General features: G+C 43.5%; 1 protein-coding gene across 1 annotated transcript in view; it reads left to right on the forward strand.

Moving 5' to 3' along the window:
• ADHFE1 (alcohol dehydrogenase iron containing 1) overlaps positions 1-19468 on the forward strand; it is a 32476-nt gene that overhangs the window by 9052 nt on the left and 3956 nt on the right. Inside the window, exons 7-13 of the mRNA XM_043483989.1 lie at positions 675-752; positions 2020-2125; positions 5989-6141; positions 8280-8378; positions 11380-11458; positions 11631-11727; positions 14157-14314. Of these exons, the coding sequence (XP_043339924.1) occupies positions 675-752; positions 2020-2125; positions 5989-6141; positions 8280-8378; positions 11380-11458; positions 11631-11727; positions 14157-14314 (770 nt within the window). The remainder of the gene's footprint in view (positions 1-674; positions 753-2019; positions 2126-5988; positions 6142-8279; positions 8379-11379; positions 11459-11630; positions 11728-14156; positions 14315-19468) is intronic.

Genomic DNA, 19468 nt, shown 5'->3' on the forward strand with positions numbered 1-19468 from the left:
CATGCTGGGCATACATACATGTTAGCACCATACGGACATCAGACATGCATGCTGACACAGATACAAGCATCATGCATACATATCAAGTACACATGCATTAGGTTTACATGCATGTTAATGTAGGTGTGTACCTCATATATACTGAGTATTAATGCATGAGTAATTAATGCCAGCACACACACACGTTAAACACAGATGCCAGAAAGTTAATGCCAGCACAGGGATCAGACCTGTTCCTCACATGTTATTGCAGACACAGTCATACACATCAAGCATGTGTGTGCTAAGTTGCTTCAGTGGTGTCTGACTCTGTGACCCTATGGACCATAGCCCACTAGGCTCCTCTGTCCCTGGGAATCTCCAGGCAAGAATACTTGGGTTGCCATGGGTTGGGAATGGGTTGCCGTGTCTTCCTCCAGGGGATCTTCCCAACCCAGGGATCAAACCCAGGTCTCCTGCATTGGCAGGTGGATTCTTTACCACTAGCGCCACCTGGGAAGCCATCCACATTAAGCATGCATACATGTTAACACAGATACACACATCGAGCGAATAAACAAGAGCAACAAAGCTTTCCTCTCTGACTTTGCTCCTTATCTCCTGAGGCTGAATTAAGTATCGCCACTGACCTTTATTTAGGTGCTCTATTAAAATTAACTTTTTTGTTGTTCAAGTTCCAACTACCTCAGGCACTGGGAGCGAAACTACCGGAGTTGCCATTTTTGACTACGAACACTTGAAAGTAAAAACTGGTAAGAACATCCTCTATAAATGTTTTTTAGTTCTCTTAGCTTTCAACTCCACTCCCTTTTCTTTAATCCTAATATTTAAAAGTCAAAGAGTTACAGAATTAAGGAAAGAGTACACACATAGACACATGTTCTTTCTTTTCCCAGATACATATAAGAGTAGAAGTAGTCTAATAATCTCGTTTTTGAGAATTACCAACAAAAGCAGATTGAAATGCCATGAACCAGGGCCATTTTTCTGCCCAATTTTGTGACTGTATATCAATGACAAATGGTTATTCCCTTCCCTAGCTTTTTTACATTCTAACTCATTTTCTTTGAGATGTGATTTTTTAATAATAAAATGTATAATTTTAAGAATCTGGTTTGATGAGTTTTGACAAATATATACACATATGTACCCCCCACCCTAATAAAAATATAGATATTCCCACTGCTCCAGGAAGTTCCCTCATGCTTCTTCCCAGTTAATGTCTCCAGCCCCATTCCCAAGTACCGACTCTTCTGCCTTCTACCTTCTTTGTCATCTGTATCCTATCATCTTTTCCAACTCTCAGCTAATCTGGGAGCAATGTCCCTCTCCTTGAGATGGCTCAGCATCCTTCTTCCAGGGCTTTGTAGCAGAACACATTGGCAATGAACTGCACATTTATGGTAACTTCTCTTTTTAAATTAAATTATATTATCCTGTGACATTGTTAAAGACACTAATAATAGTAAGCAACACTTATATTCTCCCTTACATTTTTTTAAAAGACTTCCCTATTATGTTATCTAATGTGGTCCTTACGACATCTCTGGGAGGGATGGAGGCCCTGTGTCACCAGAGTCTGATCTTACAGAGAACTCAGAGAGCTCTCAGAGAGAGAACTCAGAGAGGCACAGACATGTACCAGTGTCACACAGTAAGTCACAGAGCCAGGACCCAAACCAGCAGTGTGCTGGTAAACCAGTTCTCTGGAGTTTTACGAATACATAAGCCCTGAGTTGTAGTGTTTGCATGATGTAAATACTCCACTATAGTTACAGCCTGGAACTGGGACCAGATGGGATAGTGGCTTTTGTAAACTGCAGGGAGCTTCAGCTGCCCTGAAATTCCCAGGTTTCGGACTCCAGATCTCTTTCTGCTGCTCCTTGCTGCCTCCCTAAATGAGAATGAATCTTATCTCATATTTTGATTTTTTTAGGATAATTTGTTACCCTAAAGTTATTTGATTTTTAAAAAAATTGTGTCCATACCTATGGCCTGTGTTGCAAATCCCTGTCTTAGGCATTGCTTCGCGAGCCATCAAACCCACACTGGGCCTGATTGATCCTCTGCACACTCTGCACATGCCTGGGCGGGTGGTCGCCAACAGTGGCTTCGATGTGCTCTGGTAGGTACCCAGGCCCCCTGCAGGGACTTTTGGGGACTCGGGTCAATGCACAGCACTTGACTGCTGAAAGCACTTGCTAAGCTCTCACTGATCGTGCTCCACAACCACAGCTTTGGCTGTCGTTATCCTCTTGCCTGGATGACAAAGCTGAAGCTGTAAAAAGGAGGCGAGGTCCTGGGTGAGTCACAAAGCCGCTGCACCAGCCCAGCCACAGCTGCAGCCACAGGATCAGAGAGACGGGTATGCAGCACCTCAGGCCCACAGCACTGCCTCTGCTGTACCAGCTCAGGGACCCCGGGCTGCCGCCAGAGGAAGAGAGCAGGGACAGGAGTGTCCACTTCCTGAGCTGGACAGGCTCACTGTCGGCACTTACACCTCACCACTTCCCCACAGCTCTGTGCCAGGCGGAAAAGAAAACTGGACTGGAGACGTTTAGCAACTCGCCCAGAGCCACAGCCCGTATTCTCCTGGCTTTAGCTGCCATGTGCTGGTGGCTCCCACATCCATGTTTCTGCTCAAGTTCTGGGCACTTTGTTCCAGTGGCATCACAGGCACCCACGGGCACTTCACTTTCAGCTGGCCCCAGCTGTACCATCCATTTGCGCATGTACATTTTTTCTCCATTTTAACATCTCTGAAATCAGGGCATATCTGTATATCTGTGGCATGCTGTATGGTTTTCTTCCTCAGTGGTACTTTTTTAAAATGGTGCATCTTATAATGGATGGCATCTTCGAGTTGATGAAATCTGACCATTCTCTCACCACCACCCCCTCACCCCTCACAGCTCCTCCTCCTGGGTTCCTTACCCTAGTGAGCAGCAGGACATAGTATGAGTTTATCCCTTGTCTTGTGCCTACACCTAGCCACAGAGCTCACTCTCATCTGCTTGAATCTCTCCCATCTGCTTGCTGCTCTCAAGCCTCATGGTCCCACCTCAGCTCAAGCCTGGATCGAGTGCAGCAGCCTCCTCATCAGTTTTCCTGCTCACATCCCATATTCCTTCCATCTGGCCTCAAGAAGCTTCCTGAATGCAATATGACCACTGTGCACATACACACACATGCCCCTCCACCTTATCAGTCTCATTGCATTTCCACACCTCCTGTCTAAAGGCCAAGTTTCTTTGGCCCTGGACTGTCCCAGTGCTCAGCTCTTTATCTGCTTGGGGAAGTCATCCTTCGTTTCCACTGGGGCATCCTGCCCTTGATGGAGCCTTTGCGGACTGCTCCCCGCCTCCTCAAGAATTCCGTGCTTTGCTTCTCCCCACTGGGGGGCTGTGCCTTGCTTTGGAGATGCCCTTCTCTGCATGATGTCTCTCTCACTGCACTGTGAGCTTGGCGAGGACAGGACCATCTTACGGACTTCTGCATCCCTCTCCCTTAGCAAAGGGGCTGTCACATCATAGGTACTCAGTTAATACCTGCTGAGTGAAGTTCACACGAGCAGGCAGCAGCAAAGTTAGGGTTCATGTCCAGGTCTATCCCAGTCCATGGTCTGCTTTTCTCACTGCATTACGCTGCCTGCCAAGAAACGGGAGAAAACTGTGTCCAACTTCATCCTGGTTGATGTTGTCAGTACTTTGGAGAGTTGTCCTCTAATAACTTGGAAATAAGGGAAATGAGATTACCCTCCCTAGCTGGGAACTGCATAATAAATATATTAATATAACAGACCAAAGCAGTCACATGTAAATGAATGACCCACAGACCCAAAGACTTTGCTGTCAATCAGAGGGGAGGGGAGTGAGCTCAGAACAAAAGTCAGTGATGGCAGCGGCCCTTGCAAGGACTGACCACCGGAGAGCACACGTGGTCCAAGGAGAAGTCTGCCCCCGAGGCCCAGTGGCCTGTACTGAAGATGGATACACCCATATATTCAACCTTAGGAGCAGTGACCCTGGTTAGGGCTCCATGGGCCTTGTGATCATAAATTAGCATCCACAGCTTTGACAACAGGGAGAATAGATGCCATCTAGAAGATTCAGATGTCTGCCCCCCTCAGAGGTTCTATTTTCTTTTTTTTTCTTTCAAAATACATTTTATTAGTGGCATATGGAATTTAAAGTGAAGCAATTTCTTTCCAGAGAGAAAGTAAGCCCTGACAGGTTATTAAAAACTGAGCAGATATGTCATAGCAAAAATACTGTCTCCAGTGTAAAGAGGCTAATAGGAATACTCTCCACCAAGGAAATGACTTTCTTTACCATGCTGACCACAGTGGACACCCAGTTTAGCTGGGGGAACCTAAAGGACTGGACAGTCATGGAGAGAGGTTCTATTTCTTGTTGGAAATCAGTAATCAGACTTCCAAGTTTTACACACAGTTTCCCTGGTAGCTCAGGTGGTCAAGAGTCTGCCTGCAATGTGGGAGACCTGGGTTCGATCCCTGGGTGGGGAAGATCCCCTGGAGAAGGGAGTGGCAAACCACTCTAGTATTCATGTCTGGAAAATCCCATGGACAGAGAAGCCTAGCAGGCTACAGTCCATGGGGTCACAAAGAGTTGGATACAACTGAGCGACTAACACTTCTGTGAGCCCAGTTCAGTGAATCTACCCCTGAAAGACAGATCCAGTCTTGGGCCAGAATCCAGATACTCAATTCAACTCTGCACCTTGACAGGCTTGTTACCACCCCTCCGCCCCACATGGACACCTCCTTATTGCTTTGTCCACATTTCCTATTTAGAACCACAAACCCATAGCTTTTGTCTACCAACTAATGCTTTTTGAAGTTCTAATACTTTGTTTCAAAAGATGTTATCTGCCTCTCACATGTAGATGAGAGTAAATTCTCCAGTCTAAGACTGAGAGGTGTAACTCACACACATAGCAGTTCACGTTATACTGTGCTCCCAATGAGTTACTGATCGGCATGATTATGTTTATTCCCATCTTCTGCACCTGATTAGTTAGAATTCACAGCAGGCCAGTAGGTGAAGGAAACTCTGATACTTTGTTTTTAAAATAGCCAACCCTGAATTTAGGGCCTATAGGAAAAAGAAGTAGATGTTTTTTCAGGCCAAGCATTAATAATGGTGAATGATAAATTTTACAAAGTGCTGGTACAATATGCTAAGTAATTTTTTACCTGTGTCAATTTTCACATCAGCACCGTGAAGAAAGACATACTATGAGCTCTCCTCATCCTTAGAATCACAAGTAGGATGGTGACTCTCCCGGTCCCAGGGCCTCCCAGTTCCAGGCCCACAGTGGGAAAGCCTGGTGCCAGAATTCACACCTGGGAGCTGACCCACTGCACTGCACTCTTATAGGAGGCTAGTGTAACTATTATGACCCTCCTTGGGTGAGTAATATGGTATCTGATCAAGGCAGGGTATAAAATGGTAAATATACTTTAGAAGAAAGTCATTTTTCAGGTTAGTGCTTTTTTTAACACAACTTAAATGTTTAAAAATTCAACATTATAAAGATGTATTGGTACTAGAAAGGAACCATATGTAATCTTAACACATACTGGTCAAAAACACAGTAGTGCTGTTAATGCCAACTTCACTGCGTTGTTGTTCAGTCACTCAGTTGTGTCTGACTCTTTGTTACCCCATGGACTGCAGCATGCCAGACTTCCTGTCTTTCACCATCTCCTAGAGTTTGCTCAGACCCGTGTGCATTGAGCTGAGGATGCCATCCAACCATCTCCTCTGTCACTGTGTTAATTTCTATAATAAGTGATGACTGTCATGGACAAGAGACAGATTAGTGAGAGGCCTTGTGATTATCAGCCCTACAAAGCATGTCCACGGGGGAGTGAGAACCAAGCATTCTGAGGCAGTTTGTGATCTGAATGGAGGGAAGGAAAAAGAGGATGCTTTCAACTGGGTATTTTTGACTATTCCTTGCTAGCCACGCCCTGGAGTCCTACACTGCCCTCCCGTATCACATGCGGAGCCCCTGCCCTTCAAGCCCCATCACTCGGCCAGCCTACCAAGGCAGCAACCCCATCAGCGACATCTGGGCAGTCCACGCACTGCGGATCGTTGCCAAGTATCTGAAGAGGTACGTGGCCCAGAGGCGGCAGAAGCAGGGCAGAGAAACCAGTTTCCACCTTCATGAAATGTGGCTCACCAGATCCTGAAATGTCCTGAGCAAGCCTGTTCACCCAAAAAAGCAGTCACTGTGCATACAGAAGCACCAGAGACCAGCAACCTCTGGAGGGAGCCCCAAGGGGACAGATGACAATCAGATCCCTCGATCTAGAAAGGCAAAGCCCAGGATGGGGACAACAGGGGAGCCTGATTTATAAAGGATGCAGCTAGAAGGTTTTTTAGGAGGCTTCCCAGGTGGCGCTAGTGGTAAAGAACTTGCCTGCCAATGCAGGAGACAAGCGACACAGGTTTGATTCCTGGGTTGGGAAGGTCCCCTGGAGGAGGGCATGGCTCCCCACTCCAGTATTCTTGCCTAGAGAATCCCATGGACAGAGAAGCCTGGCGGGCTACAGTCCATGGTGTCACAGAGTTGGACACAACTAAAGGATCTTAGCACGCGCACACGCAGAAGGTTTGTTCATCAAAACCTCAAAACCAAAGCTGGGGGATGTCCTTTGAGATTTGCTCACCAAGGGCAGAAATGAGAACCATGAGATAGATGTTGGTCCTGCCCCGCCAGGCCTCGTCCAGAGGCACACAAGGTCAACCCATAGCAAAGGCACATGAACCTCAATTTAAGAAATAAATGTCGGGACTTCCCTGGTGGTCCAGTGGTTAAAACTCTGCCCTTTCTCTGCAGGGGGTGCAGGTTTGATCCCTGGTCAGGGGACTAAGATTCCACATGTTGTGTGGCACACCAAAAAGAAATGTGTACCGTTGTCTGTCCTGGGAGACAGAAAAGTCTGCCTGAAAAGATTCCCACAAGATTTTGAAAGATTTATGCATGAAACAGGCTCATGAGAGAGCAAAGATACACTAGGAGATGAAAAGTGATCCCTAAGATATTGAGACTTATGCAAAGTCAAACTCATCTTTGTATGTATACACTATGGAGGGAAAGAATAGGGCAGGTTTGGTCTAGATGTGACTACAGGGTCTCCTCTGGCTGGAGGGGTGGGGTCTAGGACCACATTTTGCAACAGAGCTGGGGGAGGATCACGAACTATCTTGTACTCGCAGGGGCATCAGGGAGCATCTGTCTGCGTAGAAGCGGATACAGATTATGGCCGGCCAGCGTGTGTGGCAGGGACACAGGCTCGGCAGAGCAGCAGTGGGAGGTGAAGGGGCAAAATGGACAGAGGAGAGGCCACAACTCCACCATCCACTACTTCATCTTGCTATTCGGGAATAAGGAACTGACCCTGGGTTTTGGAAAGAGATAGTTGCCTGACTATTCCAGATAAAAGAAGGGAAAAGGCTGTGGCATTTTTATTTTAGAGCAGGAACCCTTATTCCAGGCAGAATCACAGAAAAGCAAGTGGGAAGTGGTTCCTTTGGCTGTCCCAGGCATTCCCTCCTGGGGCAGGGCTTCCAAGTCCTGGAGCAGGAAGGCTCAACTATATCTGAAAGCGGCCTTTGAGAATTGGCCTTTCCTGTATGGCACTGGGGAGGGATGGAGTGAGCGAAGGCTCGTCCTACAATAACATGCCACTTCCACAATAAAAAGTATAAAAATAACATGCAGTTTGCAGATACCAAAAGAGGTCTCCAGTGCGTCCAATTTGGGCGGTGCCACAGAAAGCATGATGTCTGGGCAGCTTGTCTGGCCTGTAGGTACCCCCAGGCGACAGGGACTCACTTCATCTAACCAGCCTGGACCCATGCATCCTGAGCATGTGTTTAGGTCCACTTGCAACCACAGTCAAGGTCATTGACAAGTGAAGAAGAAGAATGAGTCTCCAGGCACTTTTCTAGAGCAGCTTTTGCAGTTTAAGGGTCAGTGCTTTCTTCCCCTGGTAATTTTATCACATGAGCAGCCTGACGGCATAATATATGCCTTTGCTGCAACCACTGACAAGAAAATACATTTCCCTTCAGTTTTCATCTAGAAGACAAGGTGTCATTTGAATAACTTGCCTAATTTTTCTTCCTATTGAGTAGTGTTTCTTTTTTTTTTTCTCCTCCAGATCTTTCCCTAAGGCAGCTCTTTATTTCAATAGGAAATGCCAATGTTGATATATTATTGTTATGTGTTTATATCATCCACAGGGCTGTCAGAAATCCTGATGATCTTGAAGCAAGGTCTAATATGCACTTAGCAAGTGCTTTTGCTGGCATTGGCTTTGGAAATGCTGGTGTTCATCTATGGTGAGCAAATCTGAGATTTTATTTCTTCACCTAAGCTATTGCCCTTAAATTTTATTTTAGTGTCTATCATTTAGGATGTGTTGTAAGATTTTAAACGTGCTACAGAAAAAAGAAATTTAACTTAGGGTCCCATAATATTTTCTTAGTTCAAATGCAGTTTATTGGGTCATAGATTTTTTTTTCTTTGTGGTAACAGACTTATTGACATATTATTCATACCCTATAAAATCTGCCCATTAAAAATTTATAATTCAGCGGGTTTTAGTATATTCACAAGTTGTGCTACCATTACAATAATCAATTTAGAACATTTTATCACCTTTGAAAGAAATCCCATATATCTTAACTGTCACCCACCAATCCTCCTATACCCCCAGTCTTAAACAACTACTAATCTACTTTGTCTCTATAGATTTGCCTTTTCCAGACATTTCATAGAATGGAAACAAATGATATGTGGTCTTTTGTGTCTGGCTTCTTAAATTTAGCATCATGTTTCCATGGTTCATTCCATACACGTTATTAGTACTTCTTTCCTTTTTCTTGCCAAGTAATGTTCCATTGCATGGATATACCTAACATTTTATTTACTCATCAGATGATGGACATTTGTGTTGTTTCCACTTTTTTGGCTATTATGAATAGTGCTGTTATGAATAATCATGTATAAGTTTTCCTGTGGACCAATGTTTTCACATCTATGGAGTATATACCTAGGAGTGAAATTGCTTGGTCACATGGTAACTCTGTGTTTAAATTCTGAGGTACTGCCAGGCTGTTTTCCAAAGAGGCTGTACTTTTTGCATTCCCATCAACAGTGGATGGGGATTCTGATTTCTCCACATCCTTGGCACCTGTCATGGATTTTTCAAACACCAAACACAGGATTTTCTTCTCCTGATCTCTCTCAAAAAGGAAGGGATTAGAATATTTGTTGATAGCCCAGAATTAATCTGTTTGATCAGAAATTTATTGGTATGTTGCCTTAAAATCAAAAACCAGTGAACATGGAAAATTAAGAATTGGCCCTTGTTCTGTATGGGAGGGGAGTTTGGAAGAGAATGGATACATGTATATATATTGCTGCATCCCTTCCATGTTCACATGAAACTATCACAACATTGTTCATTGGCAATATCCCAATACAAAATAAAAAGTTTTTTTAAAAGAATTGGCCTTTGCTAGTGGAAGTGCAATGAAATGGTCACCCTCAAACTCTGCTGTGAGGAGCACAGATAGGCACCAACTTTCTAAGAAGCAAATGAATAAAATCTACTCAGAGCTTGGAAAATGCCTCTACCCTTTGCCCCATGAATTCTACTTTTAGGAATGTAGCTGAAAGAAATACTCATGATATGATCAAAGACTTTCCTTATGAGGATATTCATCTAAAAAGTTATTTTTAATTGAAAATTTTAAGAATAACCTAAATTCCCAACAGTTTGGGAATGGTTACTAAATTTAAGTATTCAAAGAATAAACCATCAAAAATAATGTTTTAAAAGAGTAAAAATTATATGGGAAAGTATTTTTCAAGAATATTAGTAACCATGTGCATGCATGCTAAGTTGCTTCAGTCATGTTCGACTCTTTGTGACCCCATGGACTGTAGCCCGCCAGGCTCCTCTGTCCATGGGGATTCTCCAGGCAAGAATACTGGAGTGGATTGCCATGCCCTCCTCCAGGGGATCTTCTCAACCCAGAGATCGAACCTGTGTCTCTTATATCTCCTACATTGGCAGGCAGGTTCTTTACCTCCAGCACCACCTGGGAAGCCCTAAGTCAACAGCAGTGTTTAAAATTGAATACACAATACAATCATAAATTAAAGATATGTGTAAGAAGACTAGAAGGGAATAGTCTATAATGATTATCTTGAAGAAATAGGATTATGGATCATTTTTATTTTTTACAACAAATATATATAATGGTTAAAAGAAATCAAATATTGGATACTGTTAGAAAGGTACTTTGAAAGGTACACGAATCCTTTCATATAGTGGAAGAACACCAAGCTATAATTTTCTGAATACTATGGAGCCTGAAAACAGTTAAGCACGTTCCTATCCAACAACTCAGAGAGCTTATACCTTCTGATCTGCTTTATGAGTGATGACAGGCATGGGGCACCTTTTTTTTTGGATAACCACACAATTCACCAAAACACTTCATCTTTCTATGAAATATAAATTTTTTACTGACTAATAACAAAGTCATCCAATAAAACCCACATTAACAGATGCTTTTACTATTGTAAAGCATTTCATTTTCAAAATATTAATTGTAAATATATTAACTTCTCACAGTGTGTATCTTCTGAGTCATCTTATAAACTATTATATTGACCTATTTGTTCACTAAGAATTTGAGAGAGTATAGAGTTTTCCCATTAAAACTAACAGAAAAAATCCCCACAAATGAAAACCATGGTACCTTTTCTTGATAGCCTTTCAGACTGAAATAATTATGTATGACTCAGTTCCCATTAGTACGTAGCTTTTAAAAGAACGTATTAATCACTGGCAAGACGGATCACTGGTGGAACAAGTTTGCACGTCTAGCACAGTACATCTTGGTTCATAAAACTCCCACCAACATCTTCAGTTTGTGAAGGAGCACGTTGCCAAGGCTGTGCCGAGCAAGATAGAAAATGCATACCCTGAAGACTGTTTAAAAAACTTCAAAGTGAATTCTTGATTTCTTCAAGATCATAAGGTTAACTAATGTGCTTGAGGAGCAACTTCTGCGTCAATACTTTTTAATGGCATGTAGTTTTATCAGCATTTGATTTTGAACATTTCAGTAGTTTTGTCAATGAATATACCAAATATCAATTGCATAATAATATATCCTCATAGGAATCAAAGTAAACAAAATGTCTAACCTTGTGGGTTAATAATACTGTCAAGAGACTGTGAGGGGCTCTCCTATAAGAGTATCTTTGTATTGTTAACTTGAATTTTTGTTAGATGTCAATATAAGGACTTTATTTTTTTTCTAGCCATGGAATGTCTTACCCAATTTCGGGCTTAGTGAAGACGTATAAAGCAAAGGATTACAATGTGGATCATCCCCTGGTGGTAAAATCATAATAAATGCCTTAATTTAATCTTAGATTCCTGTCAATTGCCATCAGTGTTTTCTGTCAATTCTTGATTGTTTGGAATACAGGATAAAGCACTTTAATATCTAGAGTATTCAGGTTGAAGACCAGCCTTGCCGCAGCAGTCACCATATCTCCTTTCTCCCCAGCCTCATGGCCTTTCTGTGGTGCTCACCTCCCCCGCAGTGTTCACGTTTACATCACAGATGTTTCCTGAGCGGCACTTGGAAGTGGCAGAGATATTGGGTATGAACCATTCGTCATAACTCTGTGACCCACATCTGTGGAGCATTTCCTAAGATTGCTTCTGAAGATAAGCCATAAAGACTAATACCAAAAATACTGCTTTGAGATAATCTAATAATACAATGTCAGTGACCTTCCCAGATTCCTGTCTAGCACTAAAATCCTGTAATTTTGTGTTTCTAAGAATCTATTAGCAATGAAATGGAACCAGGTATTGCTTAGTCTAAGTTTATAGTAATAATATTTCCCCTGTTTTCATCTCCAAGGGAAGTTAAATTCTGTATACTATTCATGTTACTAATGATTCTTGTTTTAATAGGAAATAAAGTGAGTCTAAATCAGGAAGTAACAGTAAATTCCCAATTATAGAGAACCTAAACAACTAGAAACTTTATAGAAAGTTCCCCAAAGAAGAATCTGTTTGCTGTTCTGTTGATAAATCATGTCTATGATAAGATACCCACAGTACCTTTCGAATCTTACAAGAAATATGTTTATGGTCACTTTGTGTGCTGTGCTTAGTCGCTTAGTCATGTCTGACTCTTTGTGACCCCCTGGACTGTAGCCCACCAGGTTCCTCTGTCCATGGGATTTCCCAGGTAAGAATACTGGAGTGGGTTGCCATTTCCTCCTCTGGGGGATCTTCCCGACCCAGAGATCAAACCATCTTCTCTTGTATTGGCAGGCGGATTCTTTACCCTGAGCCACCTGGGAAATTAGCCATTATATATTTTGATTCCCTGTAATCAAAATCAATAATGTATCTTAGATCATTTTAACTTTATACCCGTCTGTTCTCTCTCCTACCTTCTCTTTTTTTCTAAAACACTTCTTAGGAAAACCTGGAGGTTTGGATGATGTGTTTTATGGCAGCAATCTTGAGGACATAAAAACCTCATAAACCCCGTATCGTGTGTCACCCTCTACTTCATCCACATCTGAGCTACCGCTATGTAATACAGACTGGTCTTGTCAGGCAAGCTTTACTTTCTGTCCAGCTGCTCTCCCAACTAGCTCTGTATCTCGTTCTATTTATACCTTTTCCTGGATTTCTTAAACAGTTCTCTCTGTCAGAGAACAGAGAGGCTAAACCTAATTTAATAATATACTTCTATATGGAGGCAAACCATACATACTAGTCTCTTTTTGACCAATACAGAGAAAGTGGACTTGGACTATAGCATGGGGCATTCTGGATAATAAATAATGCTGCAATCTGTTCACAGATTGCTTCACTACCTGGCAGTGAATGTGTCTAGCTAGAATAGATGGGGGACAAGGGTGCTAAGGGTTTGGGATTGGTTCTCTTCATCTGAGAACTGTCACTGCCACCCTGCCTGAGGGCAGAACCCCCTGGCCCTTCCAGACTAAAATTTCTGTGATTTTGTGCATTAATTAGTAATCATGTCCAAATTGTTGTTCAGTCACTCAGTCGTGTCCAACTCTTTGCGACCCCATGAACTGCAGCACGCCAGGTTTCCCTGTCCTTCACCGTCTCCCAGATTTTGCTCAGACTCATGACCATTGAGTCAATGATACCATCCAACCATCTTCTGCCCTTGCAAATCTCCAACCCTTGGCAGCCTTCTTCTTTATTCAGTGATATGATCGAAGTTCACTGCTCAGTCATGCCTGACCCTTGGCGACCCCATGGACTGTTGCCCACCTGCCTCCGCTGTCCATGGGATTTCCCAGGCAAGAACACTGGAGTGGGTTGCCATTTCCTACATAATAAATACTGCTTTCTAAAAGACTCCTTGTTCTTAAATTTGCCCGAAAGGTTCTGTAAAGGATATTTAAAGGAACCTGCCCTTTGGCAACAGAGCCCCCCAAAATTCTCTAGCTATAGACAGGAGATATATTCCTTCTCTGGCCATACTGAATCCATTTGTCATCTCATTTTCCTCCTTTTTGGCAGAGTTTTCTGAACTTCTGTCTTGTCTCACAAGACCCAGGGCTTGTCTTCTTTTCTTCAACTGTGACTGTGAGAAGGGACAGTGAAAGCATAGACCTCTAGATGTCAGCAGATTCCAAGCCCTGAAAGTTACATAAACTGTTTTCTCCCACAGACAGATTTTCTCAATCCTCCTCAGCCAAACGCCAGCCTTCTTTCTTGGTCTCCTTCCTGTGCCTCTTTTCTTGGCTCTGTTCCTCTTCTTCCCACCACACGGCGGGCCAGCTGCCCGTTGGAAATGTGAGAGCCAAGTGAGCCCCCACCCCGCACCCCGGCTCCTCTCTGGAGGGGCTCCCAGGCTGGCCCACCTTTGGCGGGGCTGAGCGCTGGGCCGGCCTCCGCTGGGAGGCACAGCGCGCCCTTGTCCTGGGGTGAGGGAGCCGGCGGCAGGTCGTGTATTCAGCTAGCCTGTGCCTGACTCACACCCAGGGCCGGCTTCCGCCTCCCGCTACAGTCAGTGCTCTGTGTCTTCCAGGCGCTGACACCCGCACTGCCAGGAGGCCAGATGCTGGGCCTGTCTTGGCAGACACGCTGCGGAAATTCTTATTCGATCTGGATGTGGATGACGGCCTGGCTGCCATTGGCTACTCCAAGGCCGACATCCCCGCGCTGGTGAAAGGAACGCTGCCCCAGGTAAGAGACGCAGCCATCCTCACTCCAGTCTGAGAAGCATCAGGCTCCAGGAGAGACGGGGTCCACCTGGGGCATCTTAGAGGGGGAGATGGAAACCCAGGTCTACCCACACCAGGCAACAGCTCTCCGTTTCCCCACTGAAAGGGGTCAAAGCTCCCTCACCCTTGTCTTCTTCCATTAAACTGTGGCTTGTGTGAAGCTTTGATGATGTAACGAAGGGATCCTTTATAAAAATTTAAGACAAAAAAACCAAGCTTATTTTGAGTATAGCAGAATTTTCCTTTTCTCCATTTCTGCTCTTTCAATAGTCCCCTATGAAACTATGTGAAGTTAAAAGGACCACTTTGCCAGTATAAAGAGTTACAAATTCTACTACCTTGTGAAGAACAGACATGGCCTTTAAATGAAGATGATTATGAAATCACTTTTTAACTTATTTTAGATCTTGTAGATGCTATACATATACATATGTATACATATCTGTGTCACTTTGGGTCTTATTTTTATGTTCCTGAAGAATTTAAACCAAGCAGCTGTCCTTTATGTGGTAGAACCATAACAGATGTAAAGTTTCCCCTCTCAAGGCTCTTATGAAGAGAGTTTATCCCCCTTTGGATGTTTCCATTTAAGATCAGATACCCAGGTGTTATAGCACCAGAACCTAATAGCCCAAGACCCTATTTGTTGTAATGCACCATAAAATAGAGAGCTCAGAGCCATGAGATGCCACCATGCTTACCAGGTCCAGAGCACTAAGTCCTCCTATCCAAGATGGGGAAGGCAAGCATCACTTAAACACTGTTAGGATACACAGAAAAGATAAAAACTCTAATTCAAAAAGATAAATGCACCCCAATGTTCATAGCAGCACTATTCACAATAGCAAGACACGGAAAAAACCCAAGTGCCCATCAACAGATGTATTGGTTTAAGAAGATGTGGTACATATATACAATGGAATATTACTCAGTTGTAAAAGAATGAAATATTGTCATTTGCAGCAACATGGATGGACCTAGAGAATATCATACTAAGTGAAGTAAGTCAGACAGAGAAAGACAAATATATGATATCATTTATATATGGAATCTAAAAAAAAAATACAAATGAATCTAAATACAAAACAGAAATAGACTCACAGACATAGAAAACAAAGTTATCGTTACCGAAGGGGAAAGGGAAAGAGAGAGGGATAAATTAGACGTATGGGGTTAACAGATACAAACTACTATATATAAAATAGATAAGCAATAAGGATTTATTGTTTAGAATGGGAAACTATATTCATTATCTTATAATAATCTACAATGGAAAATTATCTGTGTGTATATATGTGCATGCGTGCTAAGTTGCTTCAGTCATGTCTGACTCTCGGTGACCCCATGGACTGTAGCCCACCAGGCTCCTCTGTCCATGGAATTCTCCAGGCAAGACTACTGGAGTGGGTTGCCATGATCTCTTCCAGCGGATCTTTCCAACCCAGGGATTAAATCCATGTCTCCTGCATTGGCAGGCAGATTCTTTACCTCTGAGCCACCTGGGAAGCCCCATATGTGTACATATATATATTCAGTTATATATATATGTGTGTGTGTGCGCATACATACTTTGCTATACACCTGAGACTAACACAGTATTATAAATCAAATATACTCCTATTTAAAAAAACACTGTGAGGATAAGGCAGTTCTCCCCAAAGTCATGACATTCGTGTATCTATCCCTGACATTGTTGTTTAGTCACTAAGTCATGTCCGACTCCTGCGACCCCAGGGACTGTATAGCCTTCCAGGCTCCTCTGTCCATAGGATCTGTCCAGGCAAGAATACTGGAGCGGGTTGCCATTTCCTTCTCCGTCCCTGACATTGGAACAGAGTGGACAGCTAGACTCTCCACTCACACAGCACCCTGCTGACCGCAGTGCCAGTGCTTTTCCCTCAGCCCATTTCAGTTAAGCAAAGGCCTCAGACTGGCTTCTTCTCCACTTAGCAAGTACTGGGAATGTCGAAGACCTCCCGTAATATCATAATATCATATTTGTATGGATTGGTTTCACAGACTTACCTGTCCATAGGAGCCAGGTAAATAATAGCAATGAACAAAGTAATTTTTGCTCACTAGGGAATGGTGGGGACTGTGGTGAACTGGAAAGCACACAGTCCATCTCATTGGGTGAGCAGCTTTTCAGCTACAATTTATTACCCCCAAACATAAATGCAGGTCCCAGTGATGGTAGAAATTGCAAAGCAGTTGGGATGTTTGTGTTGAATTCCCTGATTTCCCAACATACAAACAAAACATGGCCCATGGGCACCAGTTTTCCTGATTTAGGGTCAGGCTCAGAGTAGGGTCAGTTGCATCCAAAAATGTAAATGAATGAGAAAAAGAGGAATCTCTAAGAGACCCTAGTTCTAACCCATTGTCCTAACCTCTAAGTCCAAGGAACTAAATTAAAAAAAAAAATCACAATTATTTTGTCCAAACCTACTAAAGTTCCATGAAGTTAGGACCCTGTTTTGTTCATTCATCTTCTACAGCACCTGACATGAGCTCATAAACATCTTAAAGGGGCAGCCCTCTCCTCCTAAACCTTTTGTCCATATGAGCTTAATGACTGAATGGTGGACACTTTTTGAGCAATGTCCTTAGACTTAATAGGACTCAGCCAATGACAAAGATCCATGAAAGCCCATTCAGTGACATCAGAGATCAAGTGGTCACTATGATTTTGATGACTGGCTCTTATAGTTCTTATAGCATGGTCACAACAACAGTATCCACTCTTCAGGGGGTCCTCTGAAAAGCTGTGTTTATTTATCCCAGGAAAGTGTTCAGGAATATGTGTTGTTCATTAGCCTCCAAGAATAGTATCCGTTGTTTTCAGATGAAACTGGATGATGTGCTATGCTGTGCTTAGTCACTCAGTCATGTCCGACTCTTTAACCCCATGGACTGTATCCTGCCAGGCTCCTCTGTCCATGGGGATTCTCCAGGCAAGAATACTGAAGTGGGTAGCCCATCCCTTCTCCAGGGGATCTCCCCTACCCAGGAATAGAACCAGGATCTCCTACATTGCAGGCGGATTCTTTACCAGCTGAGCTACCAGGGAAGCCTGAAACTGGGTGATAGTCTCAGCCATTTAATTGCTAATGACAGTACATCTTCTAGCCATCAGCACACACCAGCAGGTGTGGACAGTTTTAATTCTACTCTATCCAGGCTTCTCTTTGCAAAAGCTGTTCCAAATGGCAACAGGTCCAGACTAACACTCAAGACCATCCACTAAAATAGCAAGTTAATTCGGTATCATTCTGAATGCCTCAGTGCACATGCCATACCGGGAAATGACAGATAGCAGACTAATTTCTTAGTTTCACAAAGGATGCGAGATAAATTGAATCTGTGGAATACAAGTCATGTCTGTAAAGTAGGAAGCCAGGATTTCCTTCAGCTGTGTTCATAAAGCAGCCCCCCCAGCCGGATGCTGCCTTTTTTCCCTTTGATCATGTTTTCACAATTAGGAGAAACAGTTCATTTGAATTCACTGGCACTAGTTCAATTTTGAAGTCAACATGAGAGATTTATATGTGTATGTAAGGGGAAGGGGGAATAGTCATAGGACTTTAAAAGGAATCTTAGGAATAAGCTTGTCTATTTTGCAGTTGAATTACTATTGGATTTTTGTTTAGTTTTTGGATTTTGCAGGGGAGGTTTGCAGTGAACATTTTGCAGGAATGCTATGGCAGTTTCAGAATGGTACACAGGCAACAGACTCATCTTCACTTGTTAGTATTTACAGGACTTAAGGTGGTGAGAGGGATACACTGCTTGCTGCAGAGAACATCACCAGAAAGGATGTTTGTGTAGTCGACATTTGATAAAGCTTCTTTTATGTTCAGCAATGGGGGATCAGTTTTCACTGGAAGCAACAACCAGGCCAGTCATTCCTGACCAATACCATAGCCCCTACTGGTGGCAGCACACAGGAGCCCGCAGGACAGAGGTGTCCAATCGCTATAGCCTGGCTGCTCGGGGGCAGGCAAGAATACATGAATCTTCTGGGCTGGATTTCTGAAACCTCTGGAAAGAAACATTTACATCTCAAATCAAAACATCTCATTACTGAGAAGAGCTGTGGACCAAAGTGAGCACTTCCCCTCCCTGGCAGACAGGCTCGTTGAAATGTTGCTTTATGAATGAGCTAAAAGTGGTAGTCTGAATTTATTTCAGTGTCTGCATTCCTCAGTTGTCCTTCGGTCTTGTGTGTCTATAAATAATAGCATGATGCGGAGCACATCTGATTCCTCAGATATTAGCTTTTACAGGGCACGGGTGATCTGTGCAAGGAAATATCACAGACTTTAAGGAAATATCACAGACCTTACCCCTGTGGAACCAGTTGTTTGTTGTTGTTGTTTAGCAGTGAAGTCATATCTGTTTTGTGACCCCTTGGACCATAGCCTGCCAGGCTTCTCTGTCCATGGGATTTCTCAGGTAAGAACAGTGGAGTGGGCTGCCATTTCCTTCTCCAGAGGTTCTTCCCAACCCAGGGATCGAACCTGTGTCTCTTATGTCTCCTGCATTGGCAGGCAGGCTCTTTACCACTGAGCCACCAAGGAAGCCTGGAACCAATTGTTGGGAGTCAGAAATGTGAAAAAGAAGCTGAGCTCAGCTTGGCCTGAGCCGAGAGTCCTGAACTACATCACCCAAGATGAACAGGTTGTTTTAAGGGCCCTTGAAGCTTCCCCTGTGGCGCAGCCTGCAATGCAGGAGATTCGGGTTTGTCCCTGGGTCAAGAAGATTCCCTGGAGCAGGACATAGCAACCCACTCCAGTATTCTTGCCTGGAGAATTCCATGGATGGAGGAGCCTGGCAGGCTACAGTTCTTACGGTTGCAAAGAGTTGGACACAACTGAAGCGACTGAGCCCTCACGCACAAGGGCCCTTGAGCTCATCAGATAAGACTCTCTGCTGTTATGAACAGAATGTGGCCATCTTCAGCCATAGCAAATACCCAACTTCAGTCCCAGACCCGCCACAAACAAGCATGGACATAAGTCACTGTGAACAAGTCTCTGCCTTGCTGTGCATTTTCAAAATTCTTTAGCATCTGTACAACATGTGTTGGGATAAGAGCTTTACCTTGGCTTCACCC

The sequence above is a fragment of the Cervus canadensis genome, chromosome 12, assembly GCF_019320065.1.
Source record: "Cervus canadensis isolate Bull #8, Minnesota chromosome 12, ASM1932006v1, whole genome shotgun sequence".
In the NCBI taxonomy this organism is placed as follows: domain Eukaryota; kingdom Metazoa; phylum Chordata; class Mammalia; order Artiodactyla; family Cervidae; genus Cervus; species Cervus canadensis.